Source organism: Mastomys coucha, chromosome X, assembly GCF_008632895.1.
Source record: "Mastomys coucha isolate ucsf_1 chromosome X, UCSF_Mcou_1, whole genome shotgun sequence".
Lineage (NCBI taxonomy): Eukaryota > Metazoa > Chordata > Mammalia > Rodentia > Muridae > Mastomys > Mastomys coucha.
Window position 1 is genome coordinate 160,516,372 of NC_045030.1, and position 19,623 is coordinate 160,535,994.

A 19,623-nucleotide genomic window follows, 5' to 3' on the forward strand; every position below is an offset into this window, starting at 1 on the left:
ACTATAAGAAAAGCCTTTATCATGCATGAAGTTAATGTTGTGACAATAGTTATGTTATAGACTGATGCTGTACCACCTTAATTTCATCTGTTGAAAGCTCAATCCCACCTGGCTACAGAAGGTAGCCACTTAAGTCTTTATATCCCCTACTGGTAGGAGTCTCAGCTAGGGTCACCCCCATAGACTCCTCAGAACCTTCTCTATCCTGGGTCTCCAGCTAGTTCCAGAGGTGCTTCTCCTCACCACTTCTCCCCACACTTGATCCCAATCTCTAGTCCCCTCCTCACCCCCTCTCCCAACCAGTTCCCTCCTTCCATCCACCCCCAATGACTACTTTGTTTCCCCTTCTGAGTGAGATTGTCCATATTAAATAATATTATGAAATACTATTTTGGTAAAGTCCTTAGGAAGGCATATTTTATTTATTATTTATTTATTTATTTATTTTTGGTTTTTATTTTTAATTTTTAATAACAAAAACAAAAATATACCTAAAAGCGAAGCTTCTGGAAAAACCATTTGTTCATCCCTGTCTTGTATCGCTCCTCAAACTTGACCTTAGCCTCCAGCCTGGCCTTGTGTTTCAAAGCTGGGTTCCTGAACACATCCTTATTGACAACAGTCTTGTCCAAGGGGATATCCACAGAGTACCTTGTGTGCATGAGGTGGTTGTAGTTATAAACTTTCACAAAGGACTTGATCTTGGATCGCTTGGCAATTTTCTTCTTGCCCATGGCAGCTGTCACTTTTTGGGGATAGTGGTCAATTCCTGCCACCAGGGCATGGCTGTAAGGGCGGTCTGAGGTGCCATAGTCAATGTTCTTCACGATGATGGCTTTGCGTCCGGAGTAGTGTCCAGCCAGAACCAGCTCATGAACTTGCCCATTTCGACAGCAAGGAGCGGGCACCCAGCAAAAAGGTGGAAGGCATATTTTAAAATACCTCATCTTGCAAGGTTAACTAAAGTTGTACTTATCAAGATAATATAAACTGTACTTAAGGAAAGATGGTGCTTTGAAGGTTTTTCTTTTTATTTAAAGGGATTCTCTCTCTCTCTCTCTCTCTCTCTCTCTCTCTCTCTCTCTATATATATATATATATATATATATATATATATATATCTTACCCTTGCTTGCTCTGGTGTGTGTGTGTTTGTGTATGTGCGTAGTTGCACATGTACACATGCATGTGAGAGTATGTGGAGACAACTTTGATATTTTGAAGTAAGGCCTTTCACTGAGACCTAGGGCTCCCCTGATTGTGATAGGCTAACTGGCCATTAAGCCCTCTTCTTACTTTGCCAGTCCTTGGATTATAAGAGCTATCTTCTTAGGCTTTCTATTTTATATTTGCATAATCTCCTATTCTTATATAAATTTCATGAGATGCTTCACATTGATACAGGACAAAGGATACTACAGATTGACCAAAAAAGAGACTAGTAGATGTAATGAGAAGTGTCAAACTTGTTTTGTTCAGGAGAACAAATAAAAGATACCAATAGACAAGTGGATTTTGTTCTTATGACGCTGAAAGAAGATGAAGTTATTATATTAGTAATTATCTTAATGTCAAAACTGTTTCTCTTTTGATCTTTCTAGAAGATTTATCAAAACAGAAATCTCAACAGAAGACTCCTAGTCTACCAGAGGCCACACTGGTACTAGGAGCCCCCATTCCCAGCAGGACCCATTCCCCTAAGCTCCATATCCCAATGAACAACCTTACCAGAAGACTCCCTTTCTACCTGAGGCCATGCAGGTACTAAGATCCCAAGGTAAGACACTACCTATCGCCCACTAATACTGTTAAACACCATCCAGCAATGCCCAAATGCACCACCTCTCCTGGGCCCCATATCCCAGTCTACAACTCCAGAAGACTTCAGCTCTACTGGAGGTCATGTCAGTATTAGGAGCCTCAGGAACCCCAGGTACCTGGATCCCAGAGGCCATACCTGTATCCAGAACTCCAGAGGCCACACCAGTTCCCAAAATGCCAGAAGTCCAGAGGCACTATAAAACCCTAGAAGTCACACAAGCTTTCAAAATTCTAACAGAGACTCAGTACTGAGCCCAAAGGCTTGCAAGTCAGGGCACTCAGGCCAGAAGATCAGAGAAGAAGCGAGGGGAAAAACATCCAAACATAAAGCAAGGGGGAAAACATCCAAAACCCTTCCATCTAACAAAGATAAACTCAGAAATTGGCAAGTAAACCTATAAGAACCACAGGCTCAGATGACTATAGGACAGTGTAGGGATACAATCAAAAACACCCTGGGCAATATGACACCACTAGAGCCCAGCTATCCTACCTCAACAAGCCTTGGATATTCCAACACAGCTGGAGCAGAAAAACATTACCTTAAATCCAATACTATGAAGATGATAGAGATAATTACAGAGGAAATGAACAACTCCCTTTAAAAAATCCCAGGAAAACACAAACAAGTGAAGGAAATGAATGAAAATGGTCAAAACCCAAAAGTAGAAATAGGGGCAATAAAGAAAACACAGACTGAAGGAATCCTGGAGGCAGAAAATCTAAGTAAGTGAACAGGAACTACAGACTTAAGCATCACCAACAGAATACAAGAGATGGAAGAGAGAATCTCAGGTATAGAAGGCACGATAGAAGGAATTAGTACAGTGGTCAAAGAAAATGTTAAATCCTGCAAAAGAAAGGGAGGGAGGATAGTAGAACTGGTGGGGTCAAGAACATCATAAGAAAATTCACAGTCAACTAACCTGGGCTTATAGGGGCTCACAGAGACTAAACCACTAACCAGGGAGCCTGCAGGGGACTGACCAAGACCATCTGCATATATGTTATGGTGGTGTAGCTTGGTCTTCATGTGGGACTCCTAATAGTGGGAGCAGGGGCTGTATTTGACTCTTTAGCCTGCATTTTGGATCCTTTTCTCCTACTGGGTTCCTCATCCAGCCATAATAGGAAAGGACGTTTAACAGAGAAAGTGCATAGTCTTTTTTTAAAGGTTTATTTATTTATTTTATGTGTATGATGAGTACATTGTAGCTGTACAGATGGCCATGAGCCATCATGTGGCTGCTAGGAATTGAACTCAGGACGGCCCCACTCACTCTGGCCCAGCTCGCTCCAGCATAATACACTGTAGCTGTTCTCAGACACACCAGAAAAGGGAGTCAGATCTCATTATGGGTGTTTGTGAGCCACCACGTGGCTGCTGGGATCTGAACTCAGGTAAGAGCAGTCAATGCTCTTACCCTCTGAGCCATCTCGCCATCCCAAAAGTGCATAGTCTTACTGTAACTTGATATACCATGCTTGGTTGATATGCATGGGAGCCCTGCCCTTTTGTGAGGAGAAATGAAGGAGGAGTGAATGGGGAGGGGCAAAGGGGAGGCGGAGGGAGGTATGGGGAGGAGAAGAAGAAGGGGAAATTGCAGATGGGGTATAAAATAAGAGTAATAAAAAGGAATCTCAAAACTAATCAGTACAAATGACAACTTTTATATTAGAATTCTGTTTTCTACTACAGATTTATCACACATTTGTCATGTAAAATGAAGAAATTTTAATCATTTATTTGAAAATATACACCAATGGGGAATAACAAATACCCCAAAAGCTTTCCATTTAAATGAATACCTTTAAAATGATTAAGAATTAAAAGGCTTTTACAAATGATCCTTTTCAGTGTTTAAGCAACATCAAAAGCTTAAAAAGTAAATATTGTAGGCAGCATTTATAAAAGTCAGAGTGGGCCACATGAGAAGGTTTGGAAAGAGGAAAGAGGAGGAGATGATGTAGTTATATTATAATCTCAAAACTTATCTTAAAATGTCATTGTAAAAGAGAGATTAATGCAATCACAATGTAATGTAACCTCATAGTCATGGATATATCAACTTCACCAGCATTTTAATGTCAAAATCATTAGATACAGTGGCAAATGTTCTTAGGGATCAAAAAGTAGGTATAGTAAGCTACCTGCTAAGATTGCCCATGTGATCTGACCCTCCCAGTATTGATGACCTGTGACCAAGATGGCAAGCTGTCTCTTATTTTCAGTCCAAAGAAATGGATAATGGTTAACTTAATCACTTATCTCAAACTCTTTCCTCTTAGCTGAGAGGCCCCTAGATCTATTACCCTGGTTTTCAATAGCTTTCCCTGAACCTGAGGTACTTGCTGCCTGGAGTGGTAGGATCTGTGGTTGACTTTTACCAAATAGAATACAGCTACAATGGTAGGCTATCATTTTCTGATTCACTTCCAAAAGACTGACTCTCTGTCCCCCTTCGCTGGCCTTGATGAAACAAGCTGACTTGGGAAAGAAGTTCATATAGCAGGGAGCTGAGCTTTTCTCCTTTAGCCAACACACAGGAGAAGCTTAATCTTGAGGACAATTGCATGGGAGCTTGGGAGTGGATCTTGGAGTGAAGTCTCTGAGAGAGACCCATGCATTCTGATTACTCTCATGCCCACCTTTTCCTATCTCCTCTCCTACTACTGCCAACCTACCTACCTCCTTACAAGAGCATTTCTCATGTTTGGGCTTTTTGTTTTGTCTTCTGACTCACTGACTTTACCAGCGCTTTCTCTGTAACCATGAGGTTTGAACCCTCTATTGAATTTGGGCTCACCAATAGGTACACAACTGAAGATAATAATTGCCTCTTTCCTAGGACCCACTAATAGCCAATAGTGCAGAAGGAGGGAATAGAGGGGACCTGATCCCCAGAAATATGGAGTACAGTTTTATGGACCTGGCTCCATCCATAATTGACTGATAAGTGATTCAGTCTTGTGCAGGCTCACTGCAGGCAACTAGCTGCTGTGTGATTATGGTTGCTATGGCTGCCATGCCCAGAAGATAGCATTTTCTAGCCCTTCTTCCTACCTTCCAGCTCATACATTTTTCTGATTCCCTCTTGCACAAAGTTACCCAAGCCATAGAGAGGCTGGTATAACTGTCTTGTTTAGGGCTGAGCACCCAACTTCCACTTATTCTCAGTACGACAAGCAGCCATGTGCCCTTTCATGTGCCACAGTTCATTGTAAATAGAAGCTGTGTGTTTTTATGATGGCCGAGTCATGACTTCCTAGCATTAGTATTGCCTAATGGAATCAATGTACAAATTGTCATACCGTGAATCATTTTCAGTCAAGACCACATTTTTCAGACTTTGCCAAAATAAGTTTTCTGCTTTGGGGTTGTTGGGCCACTGGAGGATGGAGCTCTTACAGATCCTCTGCCGAAGCCTCAGGTACTGTGAATACTGTAATACTGGTTCCAGGAGGATGAAGATAATCACATCCATGTTCTCATCCATTAGCCTCTGCAAGGCCAAGTAGAAAGCTGTTTTAAAGTTCCAGCTCTTGGCATATTTCTTGGTTAAAACAAAGATTGTTTTCTTGCTCTGGTTTATGCTCTGCATGAGGTTATCAATGATGGGTAATCCTGGATCCCAATCCCTCTCCTCTAAACAAAGGAGAACCCTTTTGTCTTCACTCTCTTCAAGGTGGTAGCGCAGTTCATTAATTACCCAGTCAGTAACAGATGCATCTTTGGTGTCATAAGAAATGTACGCATCATAGAAAGTTTGGGATGTAGATAAAGTCCTGTAGCCTTTTAACTTAGCGCAGCATATGTGATAGATAAACCAAACATCCCAGTAAAACATGTGGTGAACCAGAGCAGCCAACATAACCATGAAGGTGGTAAGGAATGTGAGCGAAAACAGGACAGCTGCAGTGGTATCTGACACACAAGTCATGAGCTCTAAGCTCATGATACTCTTCGATTTTTGATCCCCAGGATTGGAACAAATAACATTTACCAATCTAGGAATTGTAATATGCAGATTTTCATCTAGCCAGCTTCGAAAATCACTTATGTCACACGTGCAGTCAAAATGGTTCCCTTGTAGCTCCAGAATAGACAAGTTTGTTCTCATCTTGGTTTGCAGGGAGGATTTATTGATCATCTTTATTGTGTTGAAACTTAGATCCAGGTGCACCAGATTCCTGGCTTCGGAGAGGAAGCCATAGGGTAAGTGAGAGAAATGATTGTGGCTCAACAGCAGTGTCTTCAGGGAATGTGTAAACTTAGATAGGCAATTGGGTAGAAAATACAGCTCATTTCTTGCTAAGTCCAGCAAGTGAAGGTGAGGAAAATACTGGAGTAATGTCCAATTAAAGAAACGTAACCTGTTACCATTGATAAGTAACTCTTGGAGGCTCTGGGGCAAGTTGAGGAATGCTCCATTTGGGATTTGTTGAAGGTTATTGTATGATAAGTCCAGGCGTGTCAGATTCTGGAGACCTCTAAAAATGGGCCAGTATTTGCCATCATTTACATTCCACAAACGGTCAAGACGATTTCCACTGAAAACCAATTCATTCAGTGATACGCTTTTCAGCTCAGTTTCATTGGTGAGAGTATAAATGCCATTGTGGCTCAGGTTTAACACCCTGAGGTTTAGTAAGTTCTGGATAAATCCTAGATGGTGTGTTACCCCTGCTATACTGAAATAGTGTGCGTTATGGCTCAGGTCCAGCACTTCTAGATCGTGAAGGTCACTGAAAGCCCCGTTATCATCAAAGTCTAGTCTGTTGTTGGTTAAATCCAAATATTTAATGTGGGGCATGGATGAGAATTCTGTGCCATTCAACACTTGACCATTGGCATTGAAGGACAGATTTAAGCAGGCGATGTCCTGAAAACCTTCAAATTGGCTTTTCCCAATAATGAAAATATTGTTCAAACTTAAATCCAAGGCCTTGCCATAAGTAGTACACTGTGGCTTTATTAAAGGTTTGGTGCTATGGTAAAAATTCGCATGTGGATCAAACTCGTCATAGTCTGTTGAGAGAGGTTTCCGAAGATGATGTCGCCTAGAGGAGTAGTCTGTACCATCTACTATGGATGCTATGCGATTTACTGATAAGTAAATAACATCAAGTTTGGGAAAACCCTGGAAAGCTTTGAAATCAATTTTCTCAATAAAGTTAATGCCCAAGTCGATAGTTGTTAAGTTTGAAAGATTCTGGAGGGGCTCGAAATGTTCTTTTTTAAGTTCTCGAAACACATAGCCTTTTAAGTGCAACTTCTTGAGAGAACGAAGCGCAGAGAAGTTCGAGGAAATATTAATAAATTGTAAGTATTCCTTTTGTTGGAAGTTGAAGGACAGATCAAGGGTTTGTAAATTGGGTAGTTTTGTTAAAAATGCCCCCGAGGCAATTTCTTGAACTAAATAGTTGAATTCAAGATGGAGTTCCTTCAGATTGGTCAGATTGTCGAACCAGGTAGAATTAATACTCCGGAGGGAAGTGCTGGAGAGGTTTAGATAGCGAAGTTGGGTGAGACTTTGAAAAGCAAGAGGATGTATGTGGATGGATGAGTTTGCCTCGCAAGGTATGCAAGGAAATGGGGCATTGTAACACCTTGGACAGTTTCCACTCAGATCTAGTAATGTTAAATGTTCCAGCCCTTTGAAGTCTTCCTGAGTGATGTTCATGATCTTGGCATTACTCAGAAAAAGTTTTCTTAGAGAGCGTGGTAGTTTGGGAGGAACATAGAAAAGGTTATTGAAAGATAACGAGAGTTCTGTCAAGTGTATAAGATTTTTAAATGCTCCATCTTCTACCTTAAAGGGTTGATTACATTTAAAATAGCAGTTCCAGCCCAAATAGAGCCTTTTCAAGTTCCTAAGCCCCAAAGTGTTGTTTTTAGTTACCTGAAATATATTGTTTTGAATTAGGCTAAGTTCTTTCAAAGACTCAGGCAATCCAGCAGGCATAGTATATAACTGGTTGTCTTCCAGCAGTAACACGGTTAGATTTCTTAGGCTGAGGAATGCTCCTTCTGTAATATTCATACCATTCTTATTTTCCTTTGAGTGCTGTTGTTTGACATTGTGGTTCAGATTGATTTTAGTGAGGTTTTGCAGCTTTTGAAAGGATTCTTTTGTTATGTGTGCAATGGCATTGTCTGACAAGTCTACTTTTGTCACATATTTGCCTATAGTTTGAGGAACTTCATGCAGTTGACGACGATTGCATTCTGCAATCACAAGAGCATTGTGCCTTATCTCGTCACAAGGATAGCTTCTAGAATAACTCACTTTGAGGAAGACCGCACTGGTTCCAGAGGACAGCAGGCAAAAGCACGTCAGAATCCATAACTGAGGGGACATGATTTCCTAAGGAAAACCAAAAGTGGAAGTACCGTATTAGAGTAGCAATATTTCATGGGTATTTCTTGGCAAACTTAACAGTGTTCCACCATACTTATGAGTTTTGAGATGTGAAATGTTATGAATAATTTAACATGTTGCATCAAATGAGTTTCAGAATACTCATATGTTTAGCTTTAGGGAGCTGAAAAGGTAAAGCTAAATCTCTGAGACATGATGATAGGAAGCTTTTGAAAAGAAATTAATCAAAATACCCCACCACTATATTAAATCTGAGATGAAGCATGGGTGTGGGTCAAATAAGGGTTATAGCATAGCATGGCACATATTTTTAGCAACAAACTTCTTCTTTTTTTTTTTTTTTGTATTTTTAAGACAGGGTTTCTCTGTGTAGCCCTGGCTGTCCTGGAACTCACTCTGTAGACCAGGTTGGCCTCGAACTCAGAAATCCACCCACCTCTGCCTCTCAAGTGCTGGGATTAAAGGTGTGTGCCACCACCACCTGGCTAACAAACTTCTTGTATAACCATTCTTTTGCAATTGAAGCATGCATGTATGTGTGTAGGTATCTGCATGTGGAAGCCAGAGAGTGACACAAATTCTCTTATTCAAATACTCACCACTTTATTTATCAATGAAGGATCTCTCTCATGAGACAAAGAACTTGCTAATTTGGCCAGTCTAGGTAGCCAGCTTGCCCCAGAGACCCAGTATGTTTGTCTCCTAAGAGCTGGGATTACAGGCAGCCAACACTTTTTCCAGTCTCATGTGTAGGTGCTAGGGGCTCTGAACTTGAGTCATCAAACTACACAGCAAGTTCTTTATCCACTGAGTTGTTTCTCCAGCCCTGCTTGGCATGACTCTTGATGAAACCTTGGCCAGTAACCAAAAAGAGCTCATTGTAGGATGCATCTCCCAAGAAGATGCATCCATTGTAGTATCATCGAAGATACTTAAGTCATAGTCATCACTTGTTCTCCATAGTTCTCACAATTATTTCCTCTGCTTTTCTTTCTGTGGTGATGATACGTATCATATTCTCTTAGTTCCTTACATCGCTAAAATGTGAAAAATCCATGACACACACAAAAAAAGTGTCAAGTACTGTACTAAATACTGCATCAACATTTTTTTTACCCACTGTAAGGCTCCTAAGTCTCATAAGAACAAAATTTATTATCCATATTTTTCAGATGAACAAGAGAACTCTTAAGAATTAAATAACTTTCAAAACAATATAGTCTTGTGCTGGGCCTTAAGCTAATCTGATTTCAATTTCTTTTACACCACTCGTCATATTCCATAATTTTCTTTTGAAATCTATGGGGCAAAATGGTGCCTCAAATGTAGTGACCATGCAAAAAATCTGGACTATTGACCATGCAAACATTGAGATCAATAGCTACCTACTTGCTAAATTTGAAATTTCTCTAAGGAAGTCATGACTGACTCTTAAAAGTATTTCTGGCAATCTAGAGTGTTGCATGTACTCCTAGAGAAGAAACCAAGTTGTTGGTCAAACTGAGCTTTCGTCTCTAAGCAAGCAAATGGATCTCACTCAAAAACTCTAAACCTGGAGTCTACTTGATGTGCAGCAATAGAAAACTAATATAACTTGAAAATGTGTTCATAAGATGACCTCAGCTAGATTGTAGCTAAGTTGGTAGAGTATCAGCTTAGCATTCCAGTGGCCCTGTGTGTTCAATCTTTAGCACTGATTAAACTGGAGTGTTATTGCACAAGCGTATAATCCTGGCACTCGGACGGTAGAAACAGGAAGATCAGGAGTTCAAGTTCATCTCTCTGGCAGCTCCTGACAAATCTGGGCTACATGAGACCCTAGATCAAAACAGTATCATAAGATAGTGCTTGAGAACATGAAACATTGTAGACTCTCAGGAATGTAAACAACGTGTAAGATACTATGGGAAATATTATATTTATCTAGAGCCCTATTCATATATAAGTCTACATGTATTCCAATCTGAACATTGTTAGGTCTGAAGGTCATTTTATACTTTCCTGCATGCGTCAGCCAGTAAATGGCCTGGGGACTCCATCTTATTGGTTATTTTATAGTCTTCTGGGTAGATAAACATGAGCCACATATAATAATATTACAATATTTCACCTGTGATTTAAAAAAATTACTTGATGCTATTAGCAACCCAACAAGGGAATTTGACTTATTTTTATGGTCTAGGAAAGGCTTCCACACTTGAACTCTAGAAATAACAATTTTTCTTTTTTCTTATTAAATTTATTTTTTCATTTTTTCATGTTAAAATATTTTACCCAACCAGAACTGTTTTGACATAAAGTATGAAAAGTAAACCCTAATTATTCTTTTCTCAGTATAGATCTAGTTGTTTCTATCATCTGTGGAATCACCTGATCCCTTCTTTGATAATGCTAATGCATGCCCAACTTTCTTGCATGTTTGGATTCATTTCTAAACTTCTTGATGTGTTTCATCTGTTTATTTATATTTAATATGGTTTTATTATGTATAATCTTATGAACACAATCCAATATAAATGGACCAAAATATATTAAGAGTATAAAATGAAATGTGGGACTAGAGAGATGGCTCAGAGGTTGAAAACACTGACTACTCTTCCAGAGGACCTGAGTTCACTTGCCAGCAACCACTTGTGTGCCTGATAACCTTCTATAATGAGATCTGGTGTCCTCTTCTGGTATGGGGGAATATATGCAGGCAGAACACTGTGTACATAATAAATAAATCTTTAAAAAACTGAAATGTAAGTGATGTGTATGGATGTTTATGTGCATGTATATTTGTGCATCATATGTGCCTGGTACCTTTGGAGACCTGAAAAGTCTCTTGGGTGTCCTGGAATTGAAGCTGCTGATGGTTGTGAGCCACTGTATGGGTTCTGGGAATTGAACATAAGTGTTCTGAAAGAATGCTCTCAATTGCTGAGCCACCTTTTCTTCCCCTGTGAACACTTCTTAAACATACAAAAAGTTATTCCAGTATCGCTCAGTAAATTACACTGATCTGAGTTTTAAAATAAATATACTATGCAGCTAGACATGTCATGAAATAGCTCATTTCTTGATATCAAAAGTAGAAACTAATGCTACTTCTAAGATGGACAGCAGTTTGAAACATCTTTCAAAACTAGAAATGTATACTTGGACATTAGAAATTTCAATTCTAGAAGGAGCTCCTGAAGGCATAGCTACACATGCTAATGTCTACATAGAAAGATGCTCTAAGCAAAGCATTTTAGCAATATAAAAAAATGGAAATATTCTCAATGTCTATGGATAAGAGTTTGGTTGTAATCATATGACAGAATGCCATGTAGAAATGGAATGGAAAAAATATAAGAATTTTTATATTCATTCAACAAATATTTATTGGACATGTATTTTATTTCAGGAACTGTTTTTAAACCCAGTACTAGAAAAAAAATACAAAAGTACTTCCTATCTGATATATATATGTATATATATATATATTAAAAATTAGAAATTTAGATATAACAATAGATAGGAAAAGAGCAAAGAAAGAAAGGTGGAGGTTTATGTAAGTCCTTGAGTTGAACTTACATGACATTTTTGTTATTATTAGACTGAGGTTATTGGTTGCAGGAGAAAGACATATAGGTACAGTGTGTCATTCTAGCAAGACCAAGACTATGCTATCAGCATGACTTTTCCAGTTGATGCAGACCTTGATCCTTTCACTGAGTGAGTGTTGGTAAGGTTCCTATTTTAACTGTTCACAAAAAGTTAATTTTTAAAGGAGGCTATGGGAAATTTGTGTCCTGGTAAAATTAGATTCCAGACATTTTTCTTTGCAGGCTGATGGAGCTATTGGTTGTTGAGACATCCTTAGTGAATCAAGAGAACAGGCTGTATCTACTGTGGCCCCACTTGCTCAAACTAAGGTTTCTGCATCTAGTTACAAATACAACTATATATTTTATACAGAGCAATTAGTTATGTAAAGCTCCAGGAGCCTCATGTCAGGAGCAGAGGAATACATTGAGAGTCAAAGTTTCTTCAAGATGAAACCAGCCTCTCACACAGTCTAAAATAACAGTGGGAATTACGGGTCATGGAAGTGAACAGAAGTGATATTCCTGAGTGAGGAGCTTGAAATTTCTAACACCAGCCTCCTAAGAAGTCACTGAGGCAAGAACATGAGTGGGGAAATTCAAAATAACCAAAATTTGAAATGTGCATCAAATGGTGAGCAGTGGACAGCAAGGAAGTTGAGGGGAAATGAGTAATTGATCAGTGGCCACGCCTTAACACTCCACACAGGCCCTCACAGCATTTCTGTTCATTTCTGTCTTAGTTACTGTTCTATTGCTGTGAAGAGAAACTATTACTAAAGCAGTTTATATAGAAAAAAGCACTTAGTTAGAGGCCTGCTTAGAGTTCAGAGGGTTAGTCCATGGACACCATGGTGAGGAGCATGGTGACAGGTAGGCAGGAATAATCCTGGAGTAGCTGAGAACTCATATCTAATACAAAAGGAGGCAGAAAGCAGGCAAAACTGATCCTGGTGTGGGCTGTTGATATCTCAAAGTCCATCTATACCTCCTCCAACAAGGTCACACCTCCTAATCCTTCCTAAATACTCTACCAACTGGGAACCAAACATTCAAATATATGAGCCCAAGGTAGGAGTGGAGGTCATTCTTATTCAAACCACCACAATTGTTAATGCTCATCTCCCAAGGAATTCAGCTGTCATCCAACACTTCCTGGCTGAACATAGCACATCTGTCCGGATTTTAGAGCAGCAGGGAGCTTAGACACCAAATAACCTAGAGAGGGGTACATTGCTTCAGTAACATTTTACTAAAAAGATAGCAAACAGAAACTGAATCCCAGATGAAGTAAGGAAGACTTCTTTTTCCTCTTCTCCCTTCCCCTATCTCCTCCTTTCATCTTCTTCCCCCATTCCTCTCTCTTCTCATTTCATCCTCCTCCTCTTCTCTTTCTTGAACTCTGTGATCTATTTATTTGACCCTGTGTATTTAATACACACTTAATATGTAGAACCCTCTTATGAACACAGTCCAATAGAACATGGACTAAAATATATTTACCTTTTCCTATTCTTCTTCTTTCCCTCTTCCTTTCTCACTCCTTCCCTTCCCTCTTTCCCTTCTCCTCTTTATTTTTTTAATTGAAGATTTTATTTATTTACATTTCAAATATTATCACCTTCCCCAGTTCCCCCTCTGCAACCCTCTTATCCCATCCCCCCTTACCCTGCTTCTATGAGGGTGCTCCCCACCCACCCACCAACTCCTGCCTCACTGCCTTAGCATTCATCTACACTGGGGCATCAAGCCTTCACAGAACCAAGGGCCTCCCCTTCCATTGATGCCAGGTCCCTTCAGCTCCTTCAGTCCTTCCCCTAACTCCTCCATTGCAGTCCTTGTGCTCAGTCCGATGGTTGGCTGCAAGCATCTACATCTGCATTTATTGGTCAGGATCTGGCAGAGTCTCTAAAGAGACAGCTGTATCAGGCTCCTGTCAGCCAGCAGTTCTTGGCATCAGCAATAGTGTCTGGGTTAGGTGTCTGCATGTGGGATAGATCCCCAGGTGGGGAAGTCACTGGATGGCCTTTCCTTCAGTCTCTGCTCCACTCTTTGTCCCTGTACTTCCTTTAGACAGGAGCAATTCTGGGTTAAAATTTTGGAGATGGGTGAGTGGCCCCATCCCTCAACCAGTCCAGCATGCCTAACCTCTGGATATGGTCTCAAAAAGTTCTCCCTCCGCTTTGTGGGGTATTTCAGTTAATGTCATCCCCATGAGGTACTGAGAGGCTCTTGCTTTCCTAGCATCTGGAACTTCCTGGTTGCTACCCCCAGTTCCCCATCCCCCAATACTACATACCTCTGTTCAATTTCCTGACTCTCTGTACATCTCCTCCATATCCTCCCATACCTGATTCTACCCCTCTTCCTACCTCCTCTTCTCTTTCTCCCAAGTCCCCCCCACCCTCTACTTCCTTTGATTATTTTGTTCCCCCTTCTAAGTAGGACTGAAGCATTCACTCTTTGTCTTCCTTCCTCTTGAGCTTCATGTTCTGTGAGTTGCTTCATGGGTATTCCATGCTCTTTGCCTAATATCCACTTATCAGTGAGTACATTCCATGTGTGTTCTTTTGTGAATGAGTTACCTCACTCAGGATGATACTATCTAGATCCATCCATTTGCCTGTGAATTTCATGAAATCATTGTTTTTAATAGCTGAGTAGTACCCCATTGTGTAAATGTACCACATTTTCTGTATCCATTCCTCTCTTGAAGGACATCTGGTTTTTTCCAGCTTCTGACTATTATAAATATGGTTTCTATGAACATAGTGGAGCATGTGTCCTTATTACATGTTGGAGCATCATTTGGGTATATGCCCAGGAGTAGTATAGCTGGGGTCCTCAGGTAGTACTATGTCCAATTTTCTGAGGACTTGCCAAACTGATTTTCAGAATGTTTGTACCAGCTTGCAATCCCACCAGCAACCTTGCCAGCATCTGTTGTCACCTGAGTTTTTGATCTTAGCCATTCTGACTGGTGTGAGGTGGAATCTCAGGGTTGTTTTGATTTGCATTTCCCTGATGACTAAGAATGTTGAACATTTCTTTAGGTGTTTCTTGGCCACTTGGGTTTCCTCAGTTGAGAATTCTCTGTTTAGCTCTGTTCCTCATTTTTTAATAGGATCATTTGGTTCTCTGGAGTCTAACTTCTTGCATTCTTTGTATACATTGGATATTAGCCTCTATCAGATGTAGGATTGGTAAAACTCTTTTCCCAATCTGTTGGTTGCTGATTTATCCTATTGACAGTGTCCTTTGCCTTACAGAAGCTTTGCAATTTTATGAGGTCCCTCTTGTCAATTCTTGATCTTAGAGCATAAGCCTTGTGCCCATGTGTTCAAGGATTTTCCCCACTTTTAGTTCTATTAGATTAAGTGTATCTGATTTTATGTGGAGGTCCTTGATCCACTTGGACTTGAGCTTTGTATAACTTTTGGTTGAAAGTCGATTTTATTTGATATTAGAATGGCTACTCCAGCTTCTTTCTTGGGACCCTTTGCTTGGAAAATTTTAGTGTCTGTCTTTGTCACTGAGGTGTATTTCCTGTAAGCAGCTAAATGCTGGGTCCTGTTTACATATCCAGTCTGTTAGTCTATGTCTTTTTATTGGAAAATTGAGTCCATTGATATAAAGAGATATTAAGGAATAGTTATTGTTGCAACCTGTTATTTTTGTTGTTAGAGGTGGAATTGTGTTTGTGGCTATCTTCTTTTGGGTTGTTGAAAGAAGATTACTTTTTTGCTTTTTCTAGGGTGTAGTTTCCTTTCTTGTGTTAGAGTTTTCCTATTATTCTTTGTAAGGCTGGATTTGTGGAAAGATATTATTTAAATTCATTTCATCTTGGTTTTTCCATCTATGATAATTGAGTTTTGCTGGGTATAGTAGCCTGGGTTGGCATTTGTGTTCTCTTAGGATCTGTATGACATCTGCCCAGGATCTTCTGGATTTTAGAGTCTCTGGTGAGTAGTCTGGTATAATTCTGATAGGCCTGCCTTTATATGTTACTTGACCTTTTTTCCTTACTGCTTTTAAAATTCTTTCTTTGTTTTGTGCATTTGGTGTTCTGATTATTATATGATGGGAGGCATTTCTTTTCTGGTCCAGTCTATTTGGTGTCCTGTAGGCTTCTTGTATGTCCATGGGCATCTCTTTCTTTAGGTTAGTGAAGTTTTCTTCTATAATTTTATTGAAGTTATTTACTGTCTCTTTAAGTTGGAATTCTTCACTCTGTTTTATATCTATTATCCTTAGTTTTGGTCTTTTCATTGTGTGCTGGATTTCCTGGATGTTTTGAGTTAGGATCTTTTTGAATTTTGCATTTTCTTTTGTTGTTGTGTCAATGTGTTTTATGGTATCTTCTGCAACTGAGATTCTCACTTCTATCTCCTGTATTCTGTTGGTGATGCTTGCACCTATGACTCCTGATCTCTTTTCAAGGTTTTCTAACTCCAGGGTTGTCTCCCTTTGTGACTTCTTTATTGTTTCTATTTCCATTTTTAGATCCTGGGTGGTTTCGTTCAATTCCTTCACCTGCTTGGCTGTGTTTTCTTATAATTCTTTAAGGGATTTTTGTGTTTCCTCTTTAAGTGCTTCTACCTGTTTACCTGTGTTCTCCTGTATTTCTTTAAGGGAGTTATTTATGTCCTTTTTAATGTCCTCTATCATCATCATGAGATGTGATTTTAAATTAGAGTCTTGCTTTTTCAGTGTGTTGGGGTATCCAGGGCTTGTTGTGGTGGGAGAACTGGGTTCTCATGATGTCAAGTAGCCTTGGTTTCTGTTGGTTGTGTTCTTGCACTTGCTTCTTGCCATCTCATTATCTCTGGTATTAGCTGGTCTTACTGTCTCTGACTGTAGCTTAGCCCTCCTATAAGCCTGTATGTCAGCCCTCCTGGGAGACCAGTTCTCTCTGGGAGGAATTTGTATATGGAGAGCTGTGGCACGGGGTCAGCTCCAGGAGCAGATGGAAACCAGAAGCCTCTCCTCCTTTCTCTCTTCTTCTTTATTCCATTCTTCTCTCCTCTTTTTCCACCCACCCATACCCTTCCTTGACATGTTGGAGACGGGATACAGAGCCTTATGTATGCTGTGGCATGTTCTCCAGCACTCTACCACAAATTCATGTTCACAATAGTGTAATAGTTGAAACACATGTGACATAACTATGAGAATAAAATAGAGAAGCAGCAATGTTTCAAGTATACTACAGGAATGCATTAATTAAAATAAAATATATTGAGACAGTACATACAAATAGAGACAGATACATGGGTGTAGGGTAGTGGTGAATTTCATAGAGTAGTTTTTAGTAGAAAATCCTGGGAAGGTTCTGGAGTTGGGAGGCAAAGGTATCTCAAAGAAGGCAGGTCAGTGGATTAACTAAGAGTCTCAGTAAGAGTACTGGTGACAGGAGTCAGGGTTCAGTGGTTAAGAGCACTAACTGCTCTATAAGAAGACCTGTGATATATACCCAGCGCCTATCTGGCAGCATATAACTATTTTAAACTCCAGTTCTAGGATACCCAACATCCTCCTCTGCCTTCCGCAGGCACTGAATGCAAGTGATAGACAGACATACAAGCAAGTGTGTGTGTGTGTGTGTGTGTGTGTGTGTTTGTTCCATCCCCAGCCAAGATTTGCAGTCTCAAATGATGAAATCTAGGAGCCTTAAACACAAATCAGAGCCAGGATGAGATATCCTTACAGAAAACAGAACAGATCTTTATCTGTTCTGTTTAAAGAATGATCTGTTGGTGGAGCGCAGGGCACTATACTCATCCCAGGCTCAGCCTTGAGGTCTCTATGAACCTTGCTTATGAACATCCACTTCAGCATTCCATACAGAAAGCTACATGGACTCACTTTGTGGAAGTAGGGTCTGATCAAGGTGAAGCTAGACAGACATATGCCATAACTGCAAAATGTTAGGGGACCATGAAAACAGAACTTGGTCAATGAAAATCCATGATGATCAAAAAGGAATCTTTAATATAAGACTTCATTTGGTTCCCTCAGCCTGGCTCCAGTTGCAACACAACTTTCTGTACACAAACAGGTATGAGTTGAGGGCTGAAGCTTGCCAAGTTTGTTTGATTATCTTTCTATTTTGTGATAGTATCTCACTCTGAAGCCCAGACTAGCCTAGAGTTCATGATCCTCTTTAGCCTCCAGAATGCATATTATATATGCATACCTGGCCTGAGTTGTAGATATTTTTAAAAGATTTATTTTAAGTTTATTTTTATTCTTAATATACTTATGTGTGGGGAAGTGAGTACATGTGAGTGCAGGTGTCCCTGAAGGCCAGAACAGGACATCAGATTTCCTAAAGCTGGAGCTACAGGTGGTTGTGAGCTGTCCTAGTTAGGGGCCGGGAACTGAACTCAGATACTTCTTAAGAACAATGCATGGTTTTAACTGCTGAATAATCTCTCCAGCCCTTGGTTTGTTTTAATGATAGCACAAAGCAATTATTTATCTTGAATACTGAGCTTCCTGGTGCCCCTGTCCTTTCTTAGGATTTCTTCAGGGCACCCACAAAAGATTCAAGTTTGCCTATATCACATGGATTTTAGACTTCTTGTAAAACTGTGAAGGAATGTATTTCTGCTGTTTGAGCACTCACATTTGTGACACTGAAAGTGAGAATGTGTAAATAAGCATGATTCAGTGGATCCTACTATCAGGGCAATTGGTCCAAAATGGTTTCTGCACAGACATATGCATGAGCTGACAGCCTGAAAATCCCTGAATAGGTGGGTTGAGCTGCAGGACCCAAAGGATTGACCTGGTGTTGCTTTCGTCAACTGGAGAAAACCGAAACTCATTTATTTAAAGGAAGCTTATGAATCATAAACACCAACCAAAAAATTAACAACAGAAAGAAGTAAAACTGTTTAACTTCCCTTTCTACACACCCCAAAGCAGCTGTCATACTTTGGTAGTCAATTCACAGCCTTTCCCCTAGTTTTCAGTGCATGATCTGCACACTGCTTGCATCCATGGGACATGGCCTTCAGTCCTCCTGAGGGCATGAAACAATGTGAGAAACTCCACCTCTGTCACCTTGCACACTAATCTTTCTTCTCACACTGTACCCTGATGGACACCTAATGAGCCCTTTGAAAACACTGTTGTGATGAAAAAAACAGCTCCAAAGTGCCCCCTAACTGATTATGGGTGGGCTGGGAGCCATTTTGTACTCATTGGTCCAGTGGTCTTCAAACAGGAAAACTGTTAATGTATGAGTACTAGAACCACAGCATCTCTCAGTGAACCCAAAATAAACCCCACGCAATCCACAGTGAAGATCAGGTAGGAAGGTATAGAGCTCTTAGGATTCAAGCAATCAATGTGCAGAAATAACTCTCTTTTCCATCTTCAAGGCTTCCTTCAAGAAAAGCTGGACTCAAAGGCAAGGGAATCATGAGTTCAAGACCAACCTGGGTTATCTAGTAAAATCCTGTCTCAAAATGAAATGAGGCTTTGACCCGGAGTCTCCAGTGAGAGCTGCCATCTTCTCTCTGGTGAGTTCCTATGCCGGGAGCAGCCAGCAGGGAGGCACAGACCCCAAGAGTCGCAGGGGAGCCGCCGGGCGGCAGGGACGGGATCCTCTCAGCTTCCAAGTGGCAGAGGTGGATCAGTGACCTTAGCTGCCCCTCCCTTGCACGAGGCGGGTCTGCCTCCAGTGACCGCTTTGACCCGGAGTCTCCAGTGAGAGCTGCCATCTTCTCTCTAGTGAGTTCCTAAGCCTGGAGCAGACAACAGGGAGGCACGGGCCCCACGAGTCACAGGGGAGCCGCCAGGTGGCAGGGACAGGACAAGCTCCGGTCAGAGTCACTAAG

General features: G+C 40.5%; 1 protein-coding gene and 1 pseudogene across 1 annotated transcript in view; both read right to left on the reverse strand.

Moving 5' to 3' along the window:
* Window positions 1-389: 389 nt before the first annotated feature.
* LOC116095423 lies at window positions 390-1,000 on the reverse strand (annotated as a pseudogene).
* Window positions 1,001-3,539: 2,539 nt separating this feature from the next.
* Tlr8 (toll like receptor 8) overlaps window positions 3,540-19,623 on the reverse strand; it is a 19,759-nt gene continuing 3,675 nt past the window's right edge. The window contains exon 3 of the mRNA XM_031371181.1: window positions 3,540-8,189. Coding sequence (XP_031227041.1) covers window positions 5,094-8,189 — 3,096 coding nt within the window. The 3' untranslated portion in view covers window positions 3,540-5,093. The remainder of the gene's footprint in view (window positions 8,190-19,623) is intronic.